The following is a 27,327-nucleotide window of genomic DNA, read 5'->3' as shown; positions in this document are numbered from 1 at the left end:
CTCACTCCTATAAATATTCCATCAATGAAACATCATCAGTTTCATTTTCTCTTTAGATGTTTCATTATTATTATATTAACATCTGAAAAGGGGTACACATGGGAAGGATGGGTTATTCTGGATATTCTCACTGTAGTATTTTCTCCTGTCTGTTTCTCAAAATGGTGTCTTAGCTCTCTCAGCATGCTTCACACTAGTATTCGAGATGTAATTTAGAGGAGGTAGAAAAAAACATTTGAGGAGACTACAGCCACAGAATAAGCATAGCTCAACGCGTCGTAGTGCAGAGCGACACCTCTGTTACCAAATTAAGTGTTTTTCAGCATTGTGGTCCGGAATATATGTCAGTCTCTTTTTGGTTGCAGTACAAATAACAAAAATAACATTCAGGCAGTTTACGGAGATGGATCTATTAACCCTCGTGTGTATAGTACATAGGCTGATGAGAAATAGATATTTCCGAGCCCCCCACTCCACTGCAACTCCTCCAACCATCCAACGCCCCTTCACTCACCATCCACCACTCACACACACATCCGTGCATCAATAATAAAAAATGACAGGGGAGGACTCATTTACACCCAGCTCATCAGAGCCCATTGAGAATGATCGGCTGTGACAGGTTATGCCTGCAGAGGACTCACGCAGTGTGCAGAGAGGGCCTGGGGGAAGCTGTCTGCAATAAGATGAGATTCCACACCAAGTGAGACCTACAATCCAACATTTGACTGGCCCATGATCCTGGGACTCAGGGTGGCCCAGATTGTGGAAGCATATTGCTATCAACCGCAACAAATGGGAGATATCCCTCTGTGTGTGTCCCTCCATGTTCTCCTGGAGCCTGCATGTTTAGTCAAGCAGGCGTTTGAGTAAAACGTGAAGGAATGCATTTTCTGCATGAACACCGATGAGTACTGCAGTAGAACATTGGTGACTAACAACATGGCCTTTAATACGAGGGCTTATTAGTTTCCATGGAAATCACATTTAACTTGATTCAGGTGACAAAACAGAGTCCATAAATAACACCACCTCAACACTGATTGTTCACCGTTGCCATATTCATCCTGTTTCAGTATTTAAATGTAACAGCCCTGATCAAATTTGAAAGGGAACTTTACCATTTGAAATACTTTGAAATAGCCAACAACGGAAAGGTTTTAATAAATGTTTCTTCTTATCAGTTTTCGTTATATGTTTGCATTGTTTATTATTGAATTTAAATAGTACGATCTGTTCTCTTGATTCTATTACATCTGGGTTTTATACTAGAGCTGTCAGTTAAACGCGTTATTAACGGCGTTAACGCAAACTAATTTTAACGGCGTTACAAAAATTATCGCGCGATTAACGCAATTATTTTATTTACAAAAAAAAAAAAAAAGAAATTCTGTTTTTTTTTTCTTTGGCTCAAAACAAAGAAGCAGTAGCCTGACTGCTATGTTCAAATGACATTTGTTCAAAGCAGTCGTTTAATTGCAATATGGGCTCTTTTTTTGTATCGTCCTGTTTTGATCAGTATATGCCAATGTTGTTATCAATAAAAAATCATTTGCACAAGGCAAGCCGATGCACTTCACCATGTTGATAAGAGAATTAAAATGAGAAGAATTATGGGACAAAAAAAATCAAGGGATATTTAGCATAGAAAAATAATTTGCGATCAATCGCGATTAATCGTGAGTTAACTATGACATTAATGCGATTAATCATGATTAAATATTGTAATCGCTTGACAGCTCTATTTTATACAAATAAAATAATTGATAGCATGCTGTACAGAACCTTTCAGTGCAGAGAGCTATGCCACATTATTTCCCTGAGGTGTATCAGCAGGCTGTTGTCCAAACTTTTCATGTAGTGCTAATTTAATTGGCAAAACTAGACTTAGTAATAGGGCAGCATGGTGGCAATCGTGTCTTCATAATTAACATTTAATTAGATCCTCAAGTAGTTTACTATGAGCTGACAAAAAGCTCAGGATCCCAGAGCAACTCATTAGAATGTATCCATCTATTATTCAGATAAGTACAACTTAATTAGTTGCATCGATACATGAAATGTATCTCTGCCACTAGGGTTACTAAGGATAGGGGTTAATAAGGATAGTCTGAATATAACAAAGTAAGGCAACAGCCAGGGTGATTTAGTGGACAGCAGATGTAGTGAACATACGATTTGCACTCTAGCTGCTGTTTGTCAAAGACCCAGTAAGAATGAATGCCTTGGTGTTTCTGCATATTTCCCAAAAAGCAGTTCATCAGTGAATGAAACGTGGTTGGCTTACAGGAACGACTGCACAGAGCACATGTGCTGGGCCGAGATAGAATTCATCCTCATTGAGTTAGTGGCGGCACTTATTGTTCCTGGCCTGAAAAATGATTCTGCATTGTTTACAATAGTGCAGTCTTAGAGTAAGAGTGGAGAATGACAGACTGCATACTTTCTGCTGCCCTGGGTTCTTCATTATTCTCACCTTGGTGCACGTATTGTGATGCTTCACAGATTCATGCATCTGAACATTCTCGTAAGGGTTCAGCCAAATAGTTTCAGATAGTGTGTCACCACGTCGAACACTTTCGACGTGGTGGCAAATGTAATGTTAAATACGTTTATTTTGTCATTATTTTGACATGATTACAGGGAGAAAACTGACCAGTAGTTGCATAGTTTTACCAATAATTCATCATCATGGGATCTTTCTTTCATTGCATTCGAAGGATTAAGTGCTGTTGTGCTGTTGTTTGTTATTTCCATACTTTTACAAAGCTTTGTTTTATTCCATTTAGCATGCTTAAAAGACTCCTTACCTTATCAGGTTCATTCATCCCTCACTTTTAATGATGGTGTCCAAACACAAGCACAACTGACAAACCAAACCTATTTCATGATGAATTATGAATTGTGATGATGAGTAGACGCTGAACAAATATATATGGACATTTATAAATATCAGGTGCTGTAAATTGCTAATTTCATATCATAGACATTTTATACTTTATTTTAATTAATATAGAGATCTCTTTCTATGTCCTGTCCTATAATTTCCCATGAATACGTTGTCGGCCGAAGCAATGCAGTTGGTGGTGCTCTAATGCATTGTACACTTTTTCAATAGCTGGAAACATATTTTAAATTAAATAGTCTGATGTTGGACAGACAGTTATAGTTCACACAATTAGCACAATAAATCATGAAAAAAATATGACCAGCAAACTAGGTCATGTATTTAATTCACTCAGGTTGGACAGTGCTGGCCGGGAGGCATGCAGCATTAGCATGCTTACGGTGAGCGTCATACCTTGGTAGTGGAGCCGCAGGGACCCGGCCCAGGGCCTCTGGCTGCTCAGATGGATGGTGAACTGGTTGCTGCGACTTCGTACAACCAGGCCTTTGGTTAGGATGGACCTGTTGGCCAGGATGACATCGTCACCACCACCCGCATCCTCAAATGTCACGTGGTCGCTCTCTGACAGGTTGACCTGCAACACCTGGGCATGAGGACAATCCACAAACGGAGAAAAGCAAAGAACATATATATATTCATATCATGTCATATGTTACTATGTCAACAACACATTTACATTTATTCCATTCTACACTGTGTGTCTATAGGCATGTTTCAATTTTGTCAAGGAGAATGGAAGAATAATATTGAAAATGTATTTAATGTGTTTTGGCACAGCTCAGAGTAAATATGGGAAAGTCAAAAGGTGGTCTTCCCAGTAGTCCTCGGTCAGTGCACTATTAAAGGGCAGATGGTTCTCTAGCGATAACATGTCTAAACGCGGCCAGAGATGCCACGTTTAGACAGGTGGTTGCACCATCCTTCACCCTGTCTCTTGATGTCCTAGTTTTATTGAGATGAGCATGAGGGATATAGTTTGTCTTTCCTGGGACCCTCCAGTCGGATGTCATCAGCGTGTAACATCATCGCTAGCAGCACATTAGGGGGGGAAGACATAATTTCTCCATTGAAGAGAAAATTAAGACGAGGACCGGTCACTAATAGTCTTCCTACCCGTACTCGGAACTATAACGAATCTATTATTGCGAATGATCATTTTGAAAGAGTGTTTCTAGTTTCGCTGGAGTAGCTTTTTTAGCCATTATGGCACTGGTTTAGCGGTCCACGAATCTCAGAGACCCATTGCATCGTTATTAATCATCTCCTGTGACCCAGCAAATCAATCCCATACCTTCTGATAAGCATTCTGACGCCAGTAAGTGCAGAAGATACGGACACAAACAGGGGAGAGACGAGGCGAGGACAGTCAGAATTATTATTTTTATCATGGCGCACTGCAAACATTAAAGGAAGACAGAGAAAGCAGCTTTTATATGGACAGACATGTTCATTCTTCACACTGCTAGCTCATAAGCAGTGTGTCTCCTATGTTCCCAGACCGCTGCCTTTATACATGTTGACCACGATCAGCTCTACATTCAGCTGTGAGGCGGCTTTCTCCACTATGAAGAACACAATATTGTTCCAGCCTCACCAATGAGCACCTATACATGTGTATGAGAATGGCCCTGATACCATTCCAGCCCAGATTTAAGATCCAGGCCCGCCAAGCTAGATAATGCCCTCCTCTCACTGAACCAGAGGAAGCAGAGGTGTAGGTTATCTGGGGATAGGAGGCCTCAAAGCTGTTTGTAATTGTTGCAATGTGTTTAGATTGTTGATCACATTGGCTGAGATTTTTAAGATGCAAGGTGGAGTTAACATAAAAGAAGAAAAAGGAAAACTAGAACAACAGCCATCTTTTTATTTAATTTTTCTAAAATTTGCATTTTAGGATGCAACTCTTTCCGAAGCCTTTCATTTTGAATTGCATTCTCGCATCTTATTTTGCTTGAAATGAGAAAAGAAAATGTGTTAATTATTATATATATATTATATATTATATTATGTATTATTATTATTATTATTATTATTATTATTAAGTATTGTTTAAATATTATTAAATTGTACTAAAGTGAAGTTTGAGTTTGGTTAGCTGTTGACTAAAGGCAGATACATACATTGATACAACGACTATGCTACTGCAATATATAAGGCACTCAATTATAACGTGTAACGACACGTTCTGGACCTTTTCTTCAGGACATATTGGACCTCTTTGAATTTGTATTGCATGCCTCTGCTCTATTCTATTCTATTCTGAAACATCGATACAAAGCTGCCTCACATCTCATGCGTTTGAAAGCAGACTTAATGTGAGTGACAAGCCGCAGATCCAGCACTGTGTTACTACACTAAGTGGCAGTGTTGTCGTTGTGCATAACGGGTCCTAATGTACTGTTAATTAACTCACGGACACAACCCGAGGAGAACATTACATGAACAAAAAAAGGGTCATCGCTGGATAATCACATTATGCCTCACGTAAGGGAATAATAAACCACTCAACATAATAACCACAGGAGACATCATCCAATTGGCTCTGGAACGGTTCCAGGCCCTGTGAAACTCTCACTCAACTCATACGTGAGGGGGAGGGAATAATTATTATGAAAATCCAATTAATGTCACCAATATAATATCAAAAAGCATATATCTACTCAATATGGACAATTATAGAATCCGCCTACAAACATAACGCAGCAAATTCAACATTAACAATGTTAATAAACATTTACTAGTAGCTGTTTTTGATTGTTGCAACCTTGTGCAATTCATTGAAAGATGTATATATGTATAATTGTAATATAAAAATATAAAATATAATATAAATGTAATATAGATAATCTATTCAAAGGAATAGTAATGTGAATATTAGCATTGAAGTTAGTCAACAAATATAGGTGATGACAGAACAAGCACCTAGTGTGTATGAATTAAACAAAGCTAATTTATTTAGCTTATTAGCTAATTATCTTATTGAGCAGACACTTCACAATCCTAATTGATTTCCAGTTCTATCCTACTGAATATGTAGGTTGATTCAGGAAAACACATCCTGCTACATGGTTTGATTGTAACTCACCTTGCAAATGTGAATGTGTTTAAATCAATGATATTCTATAGCATTCTATTCTCTTGTGTTTCTCTCCTGCTCCATTGTGAAATCCAACGCTCTAGTACACCGGAGAACGATATCTGAGTTCCCGCTGTACACGCTGTCACATAGCAGAGAATGGGGGAGGAGAAAGAAAGGCCCTTTCCTTTCATCAATTCAAACAAAGGATGGGTTCATTTTTTTCAACTTGTACATTTCCTCATTAAAGAAGGCCTCACTGTGGGGTGCTGTGCAGGAGCAGCACAAGACACACGGATCCCCAAGATACTTTGTTCCCTATGGGATCACAGGCTTCGTCGTCTACACAGTGTCAACCCTCCATGCGTGTGTGTGTGTGTGTGTGCGGTGTGTGTGTATGTGTGTGTGTGTGTGTGTGTGTGTGTGTGTGTGTGTGTGTGTGTATGAGGGGCCGCCTGGGACAGAATTCATACTTGGGCTGACACACACTATTATAATCTTGCATATACACCAGTATACTCATACACACACTATTATACTCCTTTTACATGTATGTATGAGAGTGTATAGTCGTGCATGTGAGAGAGTATAGTAGTGTATGTGAGAGAGAATAGTAGTGTATGTGAGAGAGTGTAGTAGTGTATGTGAGAGAGTATAGTAGTGTATGTGAGAGAGTATAGTAGTGTGTGTGAGAGAATAGTATTGTATGTGAGAGAGTATAGTGTGTGTGTGAGAGTTTGACTGAAACGGAAGTGAGTTTGATTCCTCAGTTCCTTGGCTGACAGAAGAGAAGGTAGCTTCTGGCACTCAAAATACTGCGTGTTCATTTCACTCTTGAATCTCACTCCAGCGATGTTGTTATGCTGCGTTCGCACCAAAATATGATTTGGTCGCTTGTTCGCGTGGCCGCCTGAGTTTGAGAGAGGCTTCCTCTTGTGACCGCCAATTAATTCTCAACCATGGCCGGTCTCTACGTGTTGTGGAAGTACCAGAGACGTCAGAACAATCAACGCAGTCGTTTAGGATTCATAATATCACCCGTTCTATAAAATATTCTAAGCTAGAAACCTCTGGGAGCTCTGGCGTGAGTCCAGGAGCTCTATATGTAAATAATATAAGATGATATAATATATAGATATCTTAAGCGGACATAGCGGGGGAGCAGGATTTGTTGTGATTACCAGCGATGTCGTGGTTACCGGTCTTGTGTGTGTTCCAACGGTTTATTAGCGGTGGTATCTAATAAATCGCTGTCTAAGCAATACTTCATTCACTGCCTCTTCCGTGATCAGTACAATTGAGCCACGACAAGGAGGAGAAAGGGCGTTGTTGACGTTTGCGGACTCCCGGAGCTCCTCTGGCGGGTAGTGTGTGTTCATCCACAACGCGGAGAGACTGGTTGAGAATGAATTGGCGGTCACAAGAGGAAGCCTCTCTCAAACTCAGGCGACCATGCGAACAAGCAACCAAATATTTTTTTGGTGTGAACGCAGCATAACAGAATCGCTGGAAATTCCAGAGTGAAATGACAGCGCAGCCTCTGGTTCCAGTTGCACCAGCAGAACGTAAGGTCCCACTTAGGCTACGTTGAACGTAAATCACCCAAACGTTCGACTTTACACTCTACTAAAAAAATAGCAGTTGCACCAAGCAGATAGTTTCAACGTAACACTAAGTTATAACTTAACTTTTACACCTCCCCTCTAGCTGGTGTAAGTTCCATACTAACGATAAAGAACCGTTAAAAGAAAAAAACGTAAAAAGATTTCAACACTAACGCAGGGTAAAGATGGCTATTCGTTTTGAGCAATGGGAAGAGGAGTTTCAATGCGATTTGCACCGGGAACGGATTGTCCGTGACCGTATCGATCCATTTCTTTATTATGTTGATGTTGAATTATATGCGCGATTTCGGTTATTATATTTTATTATATTTTTTTATTTATTATAAAATCCGCCATCAAATAGCTTAACCTCACACCTATACCGTCCAAGCAAATTGTAGAGAATAAATGACTGAAACTGTTTTGTTTGCCCTCTCATTTGGGTGCTAACGCGTCTTCACTCGGGTAAGGTGGAAACTTGCCGGTATTTCCTGTTTACATTGTTATCTGTCAATGATTGGCTTGAAATTATCTAAACGTCATTAAAAGTGAAACTGGTACACTTTATGCACTACTAGTAACGTTACAACTTAAGTTATGGTGGTGCAACCACAATTTAGAACACCTTTAGTTTGGCACTAGCTACGTTGAGCGTAGGGTTAAGGCAGACTTTACACCCGAACTTATGATCGGCTTTACGTTCTGCTGGTGCAACCGACTGCTGAAGAATAAGTCCTACTTCCGAGGCTCCTGGTTCCATCGGTTAAACGTCTATGGGAAACAACATGGGGTTTTTGAATGATCGTACATAACAAACTTTGTTGGTGGCGAAGAAGTATAAGCGGCTCACGTTTTGAACTAAACCCCCTTTCAATCTAGATTCCACTTTGGTTTTGGATTGTCGGTGGGGTTAAGGTAGCATTTATTGTTTACTACTTACGGCACCGACAATCCAAAACCCAAGTGGAATCTAGATGGAAAAAGTGTGTAATTCAAAACATGAGCAGCTTTTACTTCTTCGCCACCTGGAGAGTTTGTTATGTACGATCATTCAAAAACCCCATGTTGTTTCCCATAGACATCTGACCGATGGAACCGGAGCCTCGGAGGCGGGACTTATTCTTCAGAGGTCTATTTTGAGCGCCAGAAGCTACCGCCTCTTCTGTCAGCCAATCAGGAACTGAGAAATCAAACTCACTTCCGTTTCACTCAAACTCACTCACAAACACTACAATAGTCTCTCACACACACTACTATAGTCTCTTGCATTAACAACTATACTCTCAAACACACACTACTATATTCTCTTGCATAAACATATATACTCTCTCACACACACTACTATATTCTTTTGCATAAACATATATACTCTCTCACACACACTACTATATTCTCTTGCATAAACAACTATACTCTCTCACATACACATCTATGCTCTCTCACATACACTACTATTCTCTCTCACATACACTACTATGCTCTCTCACATACACTACTATTCTCTCTCACATACACTACTATGCTCTCTCACATACACTACTATGCTCTCTTACATACACTACTATTCTCTCTCACACACTACTATTTTCTCTTGCATAAACAACTATACTCTCTCGCATACACTACTATACTCTCTCACATACCCAACTACCGTATATGCTCTCTCACGCACTACTATACTCTCACATACACTACTATTCTCTCTCACATACACTACAATACTCTCACATACACTACTATTCTCCCTCACATACACTACAATACTCTCTCACATACACTACTATACATTCTCATGCATACATGTAAAAGGAGTATAATGGTGTGTGTGTGTGTGTGTGTGTGTGTGTGTGTGTGTGTGTGTGTGTGTGTGTGTGTGTGTGTGTGTGTGTGTGTGTGTGTGTGTGTGTGTGTGTGTGTGTGTGTGTGTGTGTGTGTGTGTGTGAGTATACGGGTGTATATGCGAGTTTATAATAGTGTGTGTAAGACCAGGGGATAATCTTTGTCCAGGGATATTGGGGTTTTCATGTTGAATTATTCGTAGGTTTCTTTTCTCTTTGTTCAGAACATTTGTGAAAAGAAAAGCAGATCTATTTACCTCTACTTGCTTGCATATCATATATTCATAACCTCTACCATGGAGGTTTTCTCCTGTCAGTGTGTTTGTCAATGTACCTTACTATCACTGTCCGGGATATCAAAAAAAAGGTTGAGCACAGATTTATAGCAAATTTATTCGGTAGGTTGGTTATGATGACCCAAGTAAGAATTTAGAACTTTTCATGCCAATCAGCTGAAAGAGGGCATGACAGTGGGCATGAAATGTCACAAACAGGTTCATGACTTAAAAATTAAAAAATAATCCTGAAAGGTTTTCAAAGGTTCATAGAGATTGTTGCAGTTTCTGAGCCCCGCCCTTTCCTGTTTCCCACCTCTATCAAGGTGATTCCGGGGCAAATGTCTGGATTAGGTAGTTCAGTATCAAGTAGTAGTTTTAGTGAATGCTCTACCAGCAGCTTTAAGCTGATTATCTGGTTCCGGCAAATCCCCGAAAAGATCTCAAGTCACAGAAATAAAAACAGAAAAAGGAAACAGATCATGGACTGCGTAGATGCAATTATTGCGGTGGTTGTTATTGTGTGGGGGCGGGTATACGAGAGCATGGGTTCCTCTGAGTCTGTTATTTACAGATGTAAAGTCTGTGAATAGCCAACAAGGCAGAATCTTGGAAAGATGTGCTATTCCTCATAGTTCAATGGCCTGCAGTATAGAGAAACTGTAAAAAAGAAAACTAATTTTAGTGAAGACCACTACATTCTAAAACTATTGCTGTGTTCACGTGGATCAGGCAGAAGGTATATAGAAATCCTGATATAATTTGACGAGAGCCGGACAGTGATGCTGATAGAAAATACTGGCAACAGTTACGGCACCCACATTGCCGTCCAAAAATAAAATATTATAATTGTTTACAGTTCCCCATTCTTTGTAAATAATACTTCATCACAATAGCAATATATCGTCATGCATGTTTTGATTTGCTGTCGTGCCATTTGGTCAGACTGTTTTACCACGCGATCCAGAAGGGGTAGTCCGTCTGCTGTCTGCCTGAACCAAGTGAACGCAGACTCAGCCTTACAAAAGTACCTATTTGATATCTGGGAACTGTGTCAAATAGTTACCTTCGCCTAAGCACTAGAGATATCTATGATTTGGAAATGGTTATAAGATCCATAGTAAAAGTTCATTATTTATCCATTTATTCTCCATTGTTATACATTTTCTTGAAGCAATCCATTTTCTATTGTTACGATCTGACCGAAGAGGGACATAATCCATTTTGCCTGAGATGTGCCTTTGTGGGGCCAAGCAATGGAATTGATATGAAAGAGAACAAAAGGGAGACGGGGAAAAATGTTCTCCTCTAGTTTAGAGAAAAGATGTGGACAATATCCTGTATCCATCCATGTCCTTGGAAATACCCCCTATCCTCTCACACAAAGACACTGATATCACACAAGTAACAGTGTGAAAAAAGGGCTGATGTAGGTATGGCTGTTTGAAAGGAAACTGAACACGTCACACGGAGAGTCCCTTTCTATTCTTTATCATCAATAACCATTTGAATTATTATTTCAGGGCTGGCGTGAATACACGAGGGCAGAGGGCTGCCTCTGCGGTGCCTAGTCGAGGTCAAGAATTGAAGGGTTTGTCTTTTAAAGAATAATACATTATAACATGCAGCATCCTCTTGGTAGTTTAACATTTAATGATGTGGTATTCCCCCCAGTGAATAAAAGTGAAATTGTTATTTTGTGTATCCATATCCACACTATTTATTTTCCGCACTGAGCTTGTTTTTAACAGTAACCTTGTCTACAGCTATTTCATTATTAATGCAATCCCGAACCGCTTGTCACAAAATAGATTTTTGAATAAGGGGAAGAAAAGGAAAAGCAGAGCTTCGGCCGAGCACCTAGTGAATATAAAGAGGTAAATAAATGCAAAATATGGTATGCTGAGCAAGGTGTGTTTATAGCAAGTGTGTGTAAGACAAGGGTTCCAAGTCTGAATAACTTGTCCTTCAAATCTGGATGTAACTAACATGCTTGGTAGGATAAAAGGAAGGACTTTTTTTGGAAACCAACAATTTGGTAGAAACAGAAACATTGACTGTGAGATCAAAAACACGACATAATAAAATATCCATTTCATGTCGCCTTAAGCGCTAGACAATTGCTGCAAAATTACGTTTTTCCTTTTATGTTTTATGTACTATTAGTACAAAAGCAATAACAGTATTTATTCTATTAACGTTGAAGAGACATTAATTGTGCTATTCCAAACACCATCCAAAGATCATGTTAAGCAAGCCTGTCTGTTTTAGATATGTTCTTCATATAACTGTATCATAATAATATAATATTAAATGTATATTTTCCAACATCTATATATGGCAGATAAGCCTTTTGTTAGCTATGTCTTTACTGAATAAACAGCAGTAGCTGTATTAGTGTATTTACAACACAAAAGCAGAGTAGCTTCATTAACAGCAATGAAGTCACAGGGACACGGGAGGATTTTCGAGCAGCTGATCATATGATGCACGTATCTGTCTGCAGTATTGCCATCCACCACTCTCCCTATCAGCGGGGTATAACACCGGATCGGCCTAATGTATTGACCAACTCCTGCTAAAACGGAGCCCAAGGGCAACTTTATTAACCTCACACAATCGATCCACCCCAATGTCTGACACCACCCCCCTGGGCTCCAATTGCTTTGCTCCTCTCTGTCTTTCTCTGTTCAGCATTCCATTTATTCCTCTTCCTTATCGCAGCCCTGTCGCTTACCGGCCCCTCAAAATTCTATGCAGTGAGATTTAGTCATTTCCTATTATCTGGTCTCTATTTTAAATGCATTCTTCTTCTTGACACTGTCTTTCTTCTCTCTCCTTATACAATCCAGTATCAGGGCTGGAAGAGATGGGCAGTCTTGAAGATTCCTAAATCCCAAGAGAGGAACCCAAGGGTGAGGGGAGGGGGAACGAAGAGGTGCCTCTCACATACAACATATTAATGCATCTGTGTATGTGTTCATATAGACACACAAACGTGTGAGTGTGTTGGGGGGGGTTGTGTGTGTGTGTGTGTGTGTGTGTGTGTGTGCGTGCGTGCGTGCGTGCGTGCGTGCGTGCGTGCGTGCGTGCGTGCGTGCGTGCGTGCGTGCGTGCGTGTGTGTGTGTTTGTGTGTCAGCCATGGCTGCAGAATGCTGATAGCCCCGCCCATCAAGTGTGGCTTATACTTAAAAACTGGAGAGGATTCAAAGTGCTGCACATCACACACTGCAGAAAGAGCCTTCCTCAGCTCCCGACATGAACACCTCAAACCACGAAGCAACAACAGGCAGGTACAATAGTTGAGGGGATAAAGGCTGCACAGGGAGAGAATTAGAGAGATGGAGAGAAAGAGAGCTGGGGAGAGAGAGAGGAGTGTGTGATGTTATGGAATATGCTTTTCTTTGTGATTCACTCTGCCTTATACACCTGTGACCTCACATGGTGTGTCTGCTTTAAAAACGAAAACAACAATGTCACTCACAGGAAGAAATGAGGCACCTGAGTATATCCGGATGGATTAAATAGGCAAGACTAACAAGAAGATTGTGTGATCTCTGCTCCATAATTGTCCCAACCGTGAATGATCTTAGACAGCCTTTGCTGAACTGAGGCATTTGAGTGTGTTGCTGCAGAAAGGGGTTCGGCAAAGTTGATAAGAGATTGTTCCGGCACAACTGGGACACGCTGTGGGAGGAGATGCAAACGACCACACCAATCAGTGTCTCTCTCTGTGTTTTCACTTCTACCACCCGTTTGGTAGGTACGGGAGCAGGGTGGCAGAAACAATTACAGCGAGATAACCGCAGAGTGCGACGTCTACCTCACCTGCCGAGTGCAGTGCCTCCAGTGTCACGAGGCCTCCTGGTTCCCTGCTGCCATGAGAGAGCGCTTCCGCGAGGAAAGCTCTAATTGAAGCCATCTCAGGTCATCTGGGTTTGTAACTACACTTTGAAGGAGAAGGCAACCATCGCTGTCTTCACCGCTCCGCGTCACTTCAAGGGTCATTCTTGTTTATTGTGTGAGGAGCATGTTGTTTTTTACATGCATTCTTGAATGTTTTTTTTTATCTCACAAACAGTCTCACTAACACCCTCACAAACACCTTTAGATAAGCCCAACCATCCAGCAGCACACCCTATTGAGTGGTTATACCTTACAACAAGAGCAACAACTATAGTATGTATTGTTTAATTTCTCTTTCATTCATTTGACATTTTTATAAACACATTTTCTTTGCAAAAACCAACTAGATAATTGCAGTTACTCCGACAAGAAATGAGCGCTGCCTAGGCCTCTCCGGGTGTCACTGTAGTGACAAACGATTAGCAATCAATCTCTGCCATCCCTACAGCGGCCCAAGGCCAAAGATAGAACTGCTGCTTTATCGAACTAAGGTGGTGTCTAGCTCGGCACAGCAATTGAGAATATCGATCGATGAGTCGATACCCCCGAGCAAAACATATGCCTTTTAAGTGATGTGTAAAGACCCTGTCCTAGCAACTCATTTTCGTACTGTTTTTTAAACTTAGCTCTCGAGTTCCTTGGCCTTGTTCTTTATTTCTACTGTGGCCATGGGCGTAGGTTTAGGGTGGAACGGTATGGACACGTCCTTACCAATGTCAAGGGACAATCGAAATGTCCCTATCAATGATTTTAATCAATCTGAAAATGGTCCACATGCTAGGAAGGATGTAGGTACCCTGCATTTCAATATAGCTGGTCCAAGCAGTACCCATGGCTTTATTAGACCATTTTTGAAGAAAACCCTTCTTCTATATTTCCAGTGTGTCAAAGCATAGACCTACTCAATTATGAAGGGCGTATTGGAAAAGATTAAAGGTTGAATCGTCTCGATCATTTAGCCGAATAGTGCCGGTCTGTCTGGGTTTTTTTGAATAGGCACTCAATCGTACTTTCGGCTCTTGACTGTACCACCCACAGAGATCAATATATTATTATTTATTAAGGCCCTGGGCTAAGCCCTCAATGTCTTAAAAGTGGTTGAAAAGCTAAATGTCCTGTAAGGCAAAAGGCAGTTTCATACATTTGGTTGTATTAGAGCTGTATAAGTTTGTGTCCATGTGTGCATGCACATGCACCCCATGGCATGGGTATTCGTAGTGTGGTTGTGTAATGGTTGTGTATTGACCCCAATGCGGGCATATGATGTTAAGCATTACACAGTGCTGAATATTAAAAACGAATAGCACATGAAGATGACGATAATAACAGAACAATATATTGCAATCTGACAAATTGACAAAAGTTTAGTGTATTCAATTTCCATCAAGCCTTGCCCTAAAGAAAGTTAAAATTATAAAGTATAGTTCATAGAGCAATTGCCATTCTACTGTTATCTTTTATTAAGACTGACCTGATATCTTATGTAACATTATCATCATTACCATCATGTTGTGCCCTGACAACTGCTTAAACATAAAACTTGAATCAAGTATAATTTTTTACATTTGTAAAACCAAGAAGTCAACTCAAATTTAGCTAGAATCCATAAGATTCAAAAACGTTCTTTTGAATGTGTCTGTTCATGTTTACGTCAAACACTCTTCAATATTAATCTCCCTAAATGCATTTATGAAGTGAAACTTTGAACTGGACTTTTATATTCGGATAGTCGTCCAAAGTCTTCCTCTTCTCACTTTCTCCCTTTCCTCCACTCTATCCTTTATTAGAACCATTTCTCCACATGCTTTGTGTTCAACAATCTAACAATTAATATGCTATATTTGTCTGCATGAATGATTATTAAATACAATTATAAATGATCAATCCAAATCAGAAGAGGAATTCTGTCCTATCTTGCGTGATTAACCATTGTCCAATCTACAGTGGACAAAGAAATGGACTTAGTGTACATTATCAGGATGTATTATTTGTAGATAAGGCACATTACAACCCAAGCCTTAATGTATAATAAAGCAGTTAACCCAATGGGTTCATTGAAGATTAGTCATCTGAAGTCCGTTTCAAATGTTTTTGTCTGTCTCTCCGGGGCCAGAGCACTTTTTTGCGGTTTGCTAATTTAACTAAGAGAAGCCGGGGATACATTTCACCCACAATACGTTTAAAAAGGGGCCTATAAACAAACAAAGGCCAGGGGACAAATAATCCATGAGCAATTCATTAGTGTCCACAACCTAAGCAGAATCCTTCATGGAAGTCACTCTGAATAATGAAAGCAAGGCAGACAGCTAGGCAGTCACCTTCTTCTTCCCTCCTGTGATCCTCTCTCCTCTCCTCGCCCTGGCCGAGAGACACAGAGCAGCGGGACACTTCATTGGCGATGATTTGCAACCACATATTCATTTTTCATATCATAAATATATTGGCCCAGGCATCCGGAAGGTCAGCGGCGTAATGGCCATTGTATATTTTATGCGTGGCGAGGAAGCCTTGCTCTCAGAGTTAATCATGCGGGGCGAGGGAGGCGCGCAGGTAGAGAGGGAGAGGTTCTGTTTAAATCACAGAGTCAGCCTCCCTCAAAAGGTCAGACGCCTCACAGCAACTCTAAGTACCCCAGAGTGGAAGGAGTGGTTGTAATTGCCGGAAGCGTCCGTCAGTTATCTGAATAAGCCAAACACGTTTTGTGGAGGTGACATTGGGGACAGACCTGCTATATGCCTCCCTGCCTGAGCACTTATGTGCCTCCCCCTCTCTGCCCACCTTTCACACACCAGAGGGGAAGGAGCAGTGCAGAAGAAAGGCCCCTTGTTAACGATAGCATGGAAGAAACACATGAGGAAGCTTATCTTTAAACAAAACAACAACCACAGAAATTATTTTGCTGAAATTATTCTGTCTGCTCTACTGTTATGTTTGAGTACTATCGATGAGTATATTGTGTGAGTGAGTGAGCAACTTCAAGAATCATCATACTGGAATTCTAGGTCTTCCCACTAACGCTATCCCTCTGGTTAAATCCTATAACTCTGTCACATTAAATACGGCACAGAGGACAGTGAAAATAAAGATTTTACTTCATGCGCATCATATTAACAGAATGAGCCCAATATATCGCCAGAGAGGGTCACTTCAGAGGGTTCCTAAAAGAGTTAACATGCTAACTACAAACATTTATCTGGCAAATCCATGGAGCAGTATTTCAACTGGGTCAACGAGACCAATGATTTCAACATGACAAGAAAAATGTTGGATTCTGTCCAAAGTCATTATGAACAGGAAACACAATATCAATACAAAAAAGACCACACAGCGCGTAGGTTGCAATCCTTCTATTGATTTTGATGCCAGTAAGTCACATTAAGGATTTCAATTGCAGAAAAGCGATCAATATATTAGCATGGCTATATAATACTTTACAGCTGCTGTATGTACGATAGAGTTATTAAGATTGTAAAAATTGTGCAGAGAGCATCATTTTGAAACTAAGCAACCAACCTTCCACATCATCCATTGAGGAGTTTTTCTTTTTGCACTTTTGATTGCCAGGCAAGATGGATTCCCGAAACCAATCAGAAAATAGATATAAATCTATATAATAGAAATGCCCTGGTTTGTCAGAAATGAGCCGGGAGCAGTCAAAAATTCGGAATTGTCTGATATAAAGGCAGGCAGCCAACTGGAAACAAATATTCTCACAGAGCCTTTCCATTACTAACAGCTGATGGATGGCTTTGCCATTTAAAAATCACTCAAATAATAGTGCTTAAATCTAAGTTAAAGTACTTTTACTTGATATTTAATGGATATATCTGAACAATTAAAAAATACATGTGGGAATAATTAAAGTGAATAGTAAGAGAAGAGAAAGAACAAGAATAGCCATGTTCTGGCCTATTTCATTTAATTTTGAGTTGAAGTGGTCACTTAATCCCTGCAGGGGGAGAGCCCCATGACTGCTTCCTACCTGGATCTCCACTCCGTAGCCCATGTACACGATGACCTTGTAGGTGCAGTCGGTCACAGAATGGACAGTAGATATGGCCTGTGGCAGAGCCTGTATAACGCCCTGAGGCCCGCCGAAGTCCATGTTGCAGGACGCTGCAATGATGAAGACAGATCATGTGTTGGAATAGGACGACAATGACAACTGAGGCAGTGACAATGACTGAGGCTGAGAAGGTCTTCTGGACAGTCTGAAAACCCAAGGAATACGTAGAGTTAGATTGATTGCTAAGGCATCAAATTTAAATGTGAGAATCAAGTATAAATCTCGCATTGAATTCAATGTTAAAATAGAGACATGTAACAATTTACATTTGCATAATCAATACTTCACGCTTATTGATTGATTGAATTGTGTACCAATTTTTAGGATTGTGATCGAATCAGATGATGAAATTTAATATTTTCTAATGCACAGAACAGACAGGTTGTGGTCTTCTTGGTTTCTTGAGTTTTCTTGAGTTAAAAAGTGATGAGTTTCCCTCTGAAGAAACAAACACTCTCCATGCAAGTCATCTGTCAACAACCTATTATGTGTTGAGCTGATACAATTACTGCCATATTGTATCACACCAACCCACCCACGCACACACCCACATATGTTTCAAACATTTCTGGTTTGCATATCCCACTGGATAGAGCCTTGTGAAAAGACTGTGAAAAAAGAAACAGAATATATTTTGCTGTGTTTTTGTTGCTTTGTCTTGCAAATCTGATTACCGGTAATAAAAATATTCAAAAACCAAATTCAAAATGCTAAGAAAAATTATTGTTTCCATTTAGTTTTGCAATTATCAATTAGAAAATTTCTTCGAAAAAGTTTGAGTGTGCTTATTTTGGGTTCTGCTCTGGACACAATAAAGCATCAGAGTTCTACTCATGTTTTTTGCAGCAGGATGCACACATCTCCCTTCTCTTACCTGGACTAAGTGGGGTGGTCGTTATGCTAGTGGTCCCCTCGTCCATACCACCGGGACTACCTGCTAATGTGCTGCCGCCCATTGCAGACGAGTCCTTTCTCAGCAGCAGCGGGCCCACAGCGGCGGTGTCTTTCCCTGGTACAGTAGTCGTAGTGCTAGCAGTAGCAGTGGCACTAGGAGACACCCGGGCAGGCAGCTCCATGTCTCGCAACTGGGCCGCTCGATCAGAGGGCTCTCCAAGACGAGGGGGTTCGGGGGTGTGCGCTAAGACGGGGATGGGCCACTGGTCGGGGCGGTCCGGAGCCCCCCCGTATCCGGCAAGTGCGCTCTTCAGCGGTGGAGTGACGGGGAACCGTGGGACGTTCCCGTGCACAGCCATATGCGGAGCCCCAGAAAACTGTCCGGTGGAAAAGGGAAGGGGACTGCGACGGTTATCCACCCCCCGGCCACCCTCACCGTAGTGGGGCCGGGCCCAGGGGCCCAGCGGGGGCTGCTGGGAGGAAGGGTTGTGATAGGGCGAATGCTGGTGGGGGATGTTGAGCGGAGGGGCCGTGGTGGCCATGGGCAGCCTTCTGCTGGTGTCCTTGGTGGTGGGGGCCACGCTGGCGGCCCGCAGCAGGGGGCTTCCCGGGGTCATGGAGAGGCCAGGGCGGTCCTTAGAGGCAGATGCTGTGGATCCAAATATATAGGTGTTCAGTTTATCTGTTCGACAACAACAGGCCATAAAAATATAATATTCTCTGCCGACATCAATTGCAGTTTTTTATTCAAATTTCTTATTATTCATTGATTGGATTGTATATTCCAGAGATAGGAAAGGGAATACTATACATGGCACACATCGGATACAAATTGTTTACATTTGCGATACTGTGGGCTTCAAAGGAACAGTATATTAATATTTTTAGGCATTGCTGCACACCAAACCACAGAGGTAAAGTATTTGGTTCACTCTAGGATTTTTTTAAATCGTGTTCAAATTGGTCTGCGCTCCACTTTAACATGACTGTCACACTTGTGTTGTGGATATCTTCCCATGAGTCGACTGTTGGCCAACGAGACTCTGGGGGAAACCATAAGAGCGCGAGGCGAACGGCGCTTGTTAAATCGTTCACATCAGTGTGCTTCCTTCCTCCCATACTACCACTTGTAATGACACTTAATATTCCTCGCTAAGCGGATTTCATGAGCCGGGAATATTCTTGTAGCGTAACAAACCATTCTCCCCTCCCCAAGAGCACCTGCCAGATCTAATCGGAGACCCCTTCAGGAGGCTATCATCCGCCGAGGGAAGTCTTATGTTTCTTTAACAATGCTTCATTTCCACCATAATAGCTCCCCCCTCTCTACCAGCTAATAGCAATCTGCTTCAAACAATCACGGGTTATTGTAGCCGCTCCACTTCCCAGCCGGCACCTTTTCTTCTCAAAGCGAGAGGGTAATGGCTCAGGCCTCTTACAGACTCATCCGGCCCGTTGTCGCTTGAAGCATCTTGAACATAATTCAAAAGACCAGACAAAATGTGCCGCATTGAATGTGGGGTATAACTCCTTTCCACAGAGAGCAAACAGGTGTGAATATTGTAATGTACCCATCTTATCTCTTATAAGTAGTTGTATAAAGTATGATCTCCTTTTGGTGAGCTGTCTGCTGTATCTACATGTGTTTTTTTTAATGTTTGATTACACTACAAGTCAAATTAATTATGGATTCTGAATCATCCTCTGAAAAAAGCAAACGTACCATCATTCTGCCATTTATTTTCCACATTATATCATAAAAGGGTCGGAATCTGAAAAACAATGGGACATGTGGCCACAAGAGCCTACTTTGATGGATCCCTCAGAGCTGGCCCACTGAATCAACCATGAACCCATTACAAATCCCAATCATTAAAGTTCACAGGAGTTACCAGCATGGAGACACAGCCAGATAGCAGCCTGAAGGCCCACAACCTGTCTATACGAAATAGGGTAAAATATGCACCCACTAGACTATGCTGAGGGTACTATTACAATGACTAATAGATCGAAAAGGAAAGGATCGAAAAGGATTTCCTTCCTTCTTCCTTTCAGCAAGCAAAAGTGAGAATCAACCATGCCTCTAGGGATTGGTGAAATTGGAGACGGGTAAGGATTGAAAGAGTTGTGTGTGTGTGTCTGTGTGTGTGTGTGTTTGTGTGTGTAGGGGTGTGTGTGTGTGTGTGTGTGTGTGTGTGTGTGTGTGTGTGTGTGTGTGTGTGTGTGTGTGTGTGTGTGTGTGTGTGTGTGTGGGTGCGTGTGTGTGTGCGTGCATGCGTGCGTTTGTGTGTGTTAATATCAAAACTCCAGTTGATGATAGAGTGAAGCAATACCATTATTGGATGAAGGGTAAAGATTGTGTTTCCCTGAGTGTGCAGTGTTTGTTTTTATATGCGTATTTGTGTTGACTTGATGCGAATTCGTAAACATAACGCTTTTTTAAAAAGTCTGTTTTTTGCATCATTTTTTGTGCAGAATGGATTGGTCAAATAATGCAGCAGCTAACACATTCTACACACAATACTGACCGTGTTTGTAAATTCTGTCTGCAGAATAGATTTTCAGAGTCATTTTTCTCCTACTGAATACAAACCAGGCCCTTGATCCAATGTTGCCTGTAGCAAAATGTTCCCCACTTAAAAATGTCCCTTACCTTATCGATCCTGCACCTGCAGAATAATAGCCAGACATTCACCTTCAAAGCCTTTAAATAGATATAGGTAGCCAACTAACCCTCCATTTACAAACCGTCATATTTATTCAAGTCAATAGTGTGTCGTATGTGAGAGTTATCTCTTTGGTCTCTGAAAAACCCAGTTCTTCATAAAAAACAAAAGAGCAGTGCAATCTGGTTTAATTTCAACTCCATTCCAAAAACCAGCAAACATATTCAACAATACTATGAAATTCGAATGTAGCCTTAGATATTAAATTATTTAATAATGTGATTGGAACATGTTGCATGTTACTTATTGGGAAAACATTTGCATTTCTGCATGCCATGCGTGGATATTAAAAGAGGAACTAGTTCTACATGATACCTTCACTTAAGGTCAGTTGCCCATTCCTTGATGGCCAAGAACAAAGACTATAGGCAGACCAATATCTCATTCTAGCCCTTATCAGTGGATATGCATTGATTTCCAACTTGAAGACAACAAGTCAATAACAACAGTCTGCCCCTAAAAGACTCCGGGATACCTTTCACAAGCAAAGGACAATTTTGTCACAGAAAATCTTTAGAAACCTTCAGATGATTTATGCATCTTTGAGGGCATAGTTTAAAATCTCAGGTCCATGAACCAACATTCCCGAGGACCAACAAACATGAAAGTTTCAACCTTACAAATCAACCATTGTTGGAGTGGATATGAAAATAATCATATTTGGGGAATAAAACATGCGATCATATTGAACAATATTTTCACATTTGAGACTTTGAAATAATGAAAAGCACAATCCGGAATTTTCCCTCAACACCAAGGTTTGAATCCAAATCAATCCGCTTGTCTTTTCCGCATTTTCCATATTTTGATTATTTTGTCAAAAGCTTCCAGCCTTGAGCCCTAGATTAGCAAAGCCGCCTGACACTTTGTGAATCTGTACAAAGCCAGTGCAATTAGACACTCTTTTCCCTCACATAACACACTGTAATCCAGACATGCTATTTATTGCTTGGCAGTGACCATAAAAAAATGCAGAGTGACAGGAACTGTGCTGTTTCTGCGTAATCAGCAACAATTCAATGATTTGATGCCATGTTGTGGTGTACGGTGTCCCCTTTGATTTGTTTTAAAACACAAACACAAACAACGCTGCACACAGAAAATAAAATGAGACACGCCTGGATCCATCGGCTCAGTTATGCCTAGAATTTTGATTTATTGTTATATTTATAACAATAATTCACTGCATTTAAATGGAAAAAGCACTTTAATAGTTAGTGTGGTGGATGATACTCATCAACCACTACAAGTGCAAAGGTGAGGAATGAAACCATCCAATATATTACACAATGAGTTTCATGGCAGTTGCCAGCCAAGTTTTGGCTGGCAATTTTTTTTTTTTTTTTTGTTTTAGAGTGAAGGAAGCTGCGATACATCTGTCACTGTGGATCTACTCTGAGGTGAGTCTTCATCACGCCCTGGATACACCAGCACCAACAAACAACATGTTGACTGCTGACACCCTGCTACAAAACAAAGTGTGATGCCTCAGTGCAAGGAGGGCAGATGTGTACAATTGAACATGATTAGACTTGGAAAGCTAAAAACGAGGCATGGGAGGAGGAGGGAAATAAATGCAGAGCATAAATACAGGCAGACTGTAGAACAGATACAGAAATGCAGGCAGTAAGAGACAAACAGCCAGACAGACAGATAAACAGAAAAAATTGACAGAAATATCGATGGATATGGACAGACAGTCAAATAGACAGACGGTAGATAGATAGATAGATAGATAGATAGATAGATAGATAGATAGATAGATAGATAGATAGATGGATGGATGGATGGATGGATGGATGGATGGATGGATGGATGGATGGATGGATGGATGGATGGATGGATGGAGAGAGAGAGAGAGAGAGAGAGAGAGAGAGAGAGAGAGAGAGGGAGGGAGGGAGGGAGGGAGGGAGGGAGGGAGGGAGGGACGGACGGAGGGACGGACGGACGGACGGACGGACGGACGGACGGACGGACGGACGGACGGACGGACGGACGGACGGACGGACGGACGGACGGACGGACGGACGGACGGACGGACGGACGGACGGACGGACAGACAGACAGACAGACAGACAGACAGACAGACAGACAGACAGACAGACAGACAGACAGACAGACAGACAGACAGACAGACAGACAGACAGACAGACAGACAGACAGACAGACAGATAGATAGATAGATAGATAGATAGATAGATATATAGATGGATAGATAGATGGTGTGGTTATGTAGGCAGAGCACAGTGGAGAACACTTGGCAGAGCAAACAGCAGCAGAGGCGGTGTGTGGCGGTGGAGGGATGACTTGCTGACAAGCTGCAATCCAATTAGATGAAGAAATATAGGGAGCGGTGTGGGGGCTACCAGTGGATGGCAGCCCTAGGAGAAGATCAAGCACTTCACCACCACAGCTGCTCTGTGTGTTACAATCTGATGGATCACCTGACAAAAACCTGTACACGCACACAACCCAGACATACACACACACACACACACACACACACAAACCCATTATGAACACACACACACAATCAAACAGGTATCACACAAATTCTTAAACATGCACAACAAACCACACAGTGTCATTTTACATCTAGAAGCACACAACACAACAAGAACATATATAAATGGCTGTCAAGAATCTTGTTTGGTAATTTGGGTTTGGGAGGCAATAGTGTGGGGGAGCTTGTGGACGTTGGTTGAAATGGATGGAGTTCCTTGCTGATACACAAGTCTAGGCAGCGTCCACCCAGGCAAAGTCTCTGCAGCCACATATATGTAGCCCACTTTCCTTTCAACTCCCTTCTCTGGCAGACAAAACATACAGATACTGTCTTCCAATGCCTGAAATCAATTGTGCTGTCTGTACCATTAAGGAACTGAATATTGGGTCTGCGCTTTTCCAAGCTGAATCTAGATGACTAGGTTACACAAGAGAAGCCAAAGTACATAGTAGAAAACAAGGAGGACATCTTTCTTGAAACAAGGAAAGGAACCTATTAATTGAGCACTCTATATGGTTCGAGGTCAACAGTCTGAATAAGGGGACTTGATCATCCTGCTATAGCCAGCAGCATGGCACTTTTGTTTCTTTGAGGAAAAAAAATAATAATAATAATCACAAACGTCTGAATATCAATCAGTTAAACATGTGTTCACACACAAGAGTGATTCTCATATATTTCTCAACTCCCAAGGACCGAAGGTAAGGAAACCACGATGTAAGCAGACTCAGAAGCAGTGGCAATATTTCCCGGGGATATGGCCAGCGGAATGTAGAAGAGCCTGAGCACCCCGGCTTCAGGAAGCCCGCTTTATTCCGCCGCTCTTGGGGACGTGGCTGATATACTCTGCGATGCGTTCCACGCCACTGACCGCCTTCAGCCAACTGACAGCCATGAAAATGAGTGTTTACTGCTCTCCGACAACCCGCGATAAGCCCGCAGACGGTCCACTCCACTCCAACAGGTTGAGGGAAGAGCCTTTCTTTCCGCGTGGCCCCCGGAGCAGACCAGAGCAGAGAAATAGCCAAGGCCAAGGGTGATTGAGGCTGACGACGAGAGAGATTCAGAAAAAAAAAAGAAGCAAATCAATGCTGTTGTGAAGGAGTCAGACTGCGACAGTTTGACATTTCAACCAGTCTAATGGGAATACAAGTTGTTGTCGAAAACCATGTCTTTCTGACATGTTTCACATGACTGTACGGTTCCAGATGCTGGTTCCGTATTCCTAAGTAGCAAGCCAAGCGCATTCAGACTGTTTGAGCCTATTTATCCAATGTAATTGTCTTCTTTTTGCCTTGTATCAATGTTTTATTGGAAAAAAATAAATAATAATATTATTATTATTATTATTATATTATTATTTTATGAATTTAACATTTCCTTTGTTTCCGCCATATACATATATATAAATGGCGGAAACAAAGGAAATTATAAATTCATAGAAATGTAACATCACCAACCACGACACTATTTCGGATGCATGATTGAGACTTTTGATATTTCTAACCCCAATTTTTACATGTTTGTCCCAATATGCCTATCATGGGACCCCAAGTGGGGTCCCGACCCCAAGGATGGGAACCACTGGCTCATACTGTGCAGGCTGTTGGTTCTGTGATGGCTCATGTGGGATGACAGGTGTGAAATGGAAGGGGAACGTAAGGGACTGTCAACATGCAGCTACTCAGAGAGGGGGAGGATAGAGCAGCATTAGGGCCTCTGAACTTCAGATGGAGCTTGATGTTGCTGCCAGCAAAGGGTCATTGAACAGGAAAAAAGACCTTACAATATTGTTTTACATTACAATATTTTTGCTTTCCTCAAGCACAAAAATGGTGCTGGCCTTGATTTTTCCATGTGCATCCAAGCCATGAAGTGTGGACAGAGATGGCAGTGGGGATTAGTCTCCAAGAAAAACCATGAGCAAGTTGTACTGGCTTCGGGAAGGAATTCAACCACAATTGACAGGTTGTAAATTGAAGTGCCTGGTTAAAGTGTTAGAAAAAGAGTAGAATGAAAGAACATATATATAAATATCAGGAAAGATATCAGGAAAATAAATAAATATACTTAAATAATAAATATCAACTATGCATATTAAGAGCTAATAATGCATTAATTAAGAGCAAAGACATATGTGTCATGTAGAACTCATAGGGATGAAAGAGACAAAGAGAGACTGTCTCCTTAGCCAGAGTGCAGCAGGGCTGAGGGCTGTCCCTGTGAGTGATCATGAGGCTCGCCTGCTCCCTGTCGCTCCTATCGGGTGCGATGGCAGAGTCGTTGGAGCGGCAGAACCTGACTATTTCTGTCAGCCCTCCAGATAACCAGAACCAGACCGAGGAGGGGCTGATTCAATTGAAGGTGGGCATGCAATCTTGACGCCCTTGAGTCCCTTGTCTCTGTGAAACGGTGAGCCTGCCTGAGATAGCTGAAATTAGATAGCTGATCTGAGATCGCTCCTGTGAGATAGCTCCTCTGAGATAGCTCCTCTGAGATAGCTCCTCTGAGATAGCTCCTGTGAGTTAACTGATATTAGATAGCTCCTGTCAGATAGCTCCTCTGAGATAGCTCCTCTGAGAGAGTTAATCTGAGATAGCTGCTCTTAGAAAACTGATCTGAGATAGCTACTCTGAGATAGCTTGTATGGGATGACACATCTGAGACAACTTGAGATGGCTTATATATGAGATATTTCTTCTGAGCTGGCATGTATGAGATACTTATTCTGAGATAGCATTTATGAAGTACCTCAACCAGTCCTAACATTGTTGAGAAAAATAATATTTTCTGCTGTAAGGAACCTTTTAACTAACTTCAATGTTTAAATATTGACAAAACATTTGATGCAGTGCTGTGACAGCAATGGCATCTTACCATGAGTCATGCTGGGAAAGTTTTGGGCCTTGCTCAAGAAAGCAAACACAATTACTGAATCAATTATGCTCTGCTGATTGCTCTTGATTTATAATTACTGAGCTGGGGGCCTGGCTCGCTTTTTTACATTAATTCAATAAGCTTGTTGTGCTGCTGGTTGATTTGATGTTGTAGGAGGCTGCGCAGGTGCTTGTCCTCGGTCCTAGTCCATGCCGCTCTCATCCTGTCTAAAGAATATCTGGTACACTCAGAAACACTTCAAGATATGCATTTACTTTGCATTAGCTTCTTAAATAAATCACTACAATATGGCCCCTATTTAATCCTGTTTTACAACAAGGTAAAATGTCCTTTCAAATTTAAAGGAAATAATTGAAGTTACAGAAAATGATGTTCAAATACAATACTTTAACCAATTATAATACAGTCAGTGTGTGTTTCATGGTAGCACTGTAACTTTCTATCGAAAAGCAGCTATTGATTACAATTCTGTTAGACATGTGGGAACTACAAAGGTGCACTGTACATTTCCTTGCTAATGTCACTTGCTAAGCTAGCTGTTAACATATACATACAACTTAAAATCATTATTTAATTTTTATTTTTTTGTAATACATAACATGCTGTCATTTCATTAGAAATTGCTTTTG

The 27,327-nt window shown here is 41.2% G+C and overlaps 1 protein-coding gene across 2 annotated transcripts in view; it reads right to left on the bottom strand.

Moving 5' to 3' along the window:
- The window catches only part of LOC115528875 (seizure protein 6 homolog), a 61,658-nt gene that overhangs the window by 16,882 nt on the left and 17,449 nt on the right, over window positions 1-27,327 (bottom strand). For both annotated transcript variants that reach the window (XM_030337252.1, XM_030337251.1), the window contains exons 2-4: window positions 18,549-19,217; window positions 17,591-17,724; window positions 3,302-3,491 (exon numbers count right to left, since the gene is read on the bottom strand). In XM_030337252.1, the coding sequence (XP_030193112.1) occupies window positions 3,302-3,491; window positions 17,591-17,724; window positions 18,549-19,217 (993 nt within the window). The remainder of the gene's footprint in view (window positions 1-3,301; window positions 3,492-17,590; window positions 17,725-18,548; window positions 19,218-27,327) is intronic.

The sequence above is a fragment of the Gadus morhua genome, chromosome 16 (genome assembly GCF_902167405.1).
Source record: "Gadus morhua chromosome 16, gadMor3.0, whole genome shotgun sequence".
Classification (NCBI taxonomy): Eukaryota; Metazoa; Chordata; class Actinopteri; order Gadiformes; family Gadidae; genus Gadus; species Gadus morhua.
Note: the sequence above shows the minus strand (reverse complement) of the source record. Positions and strands in the feature narration are given on the sequence as shown.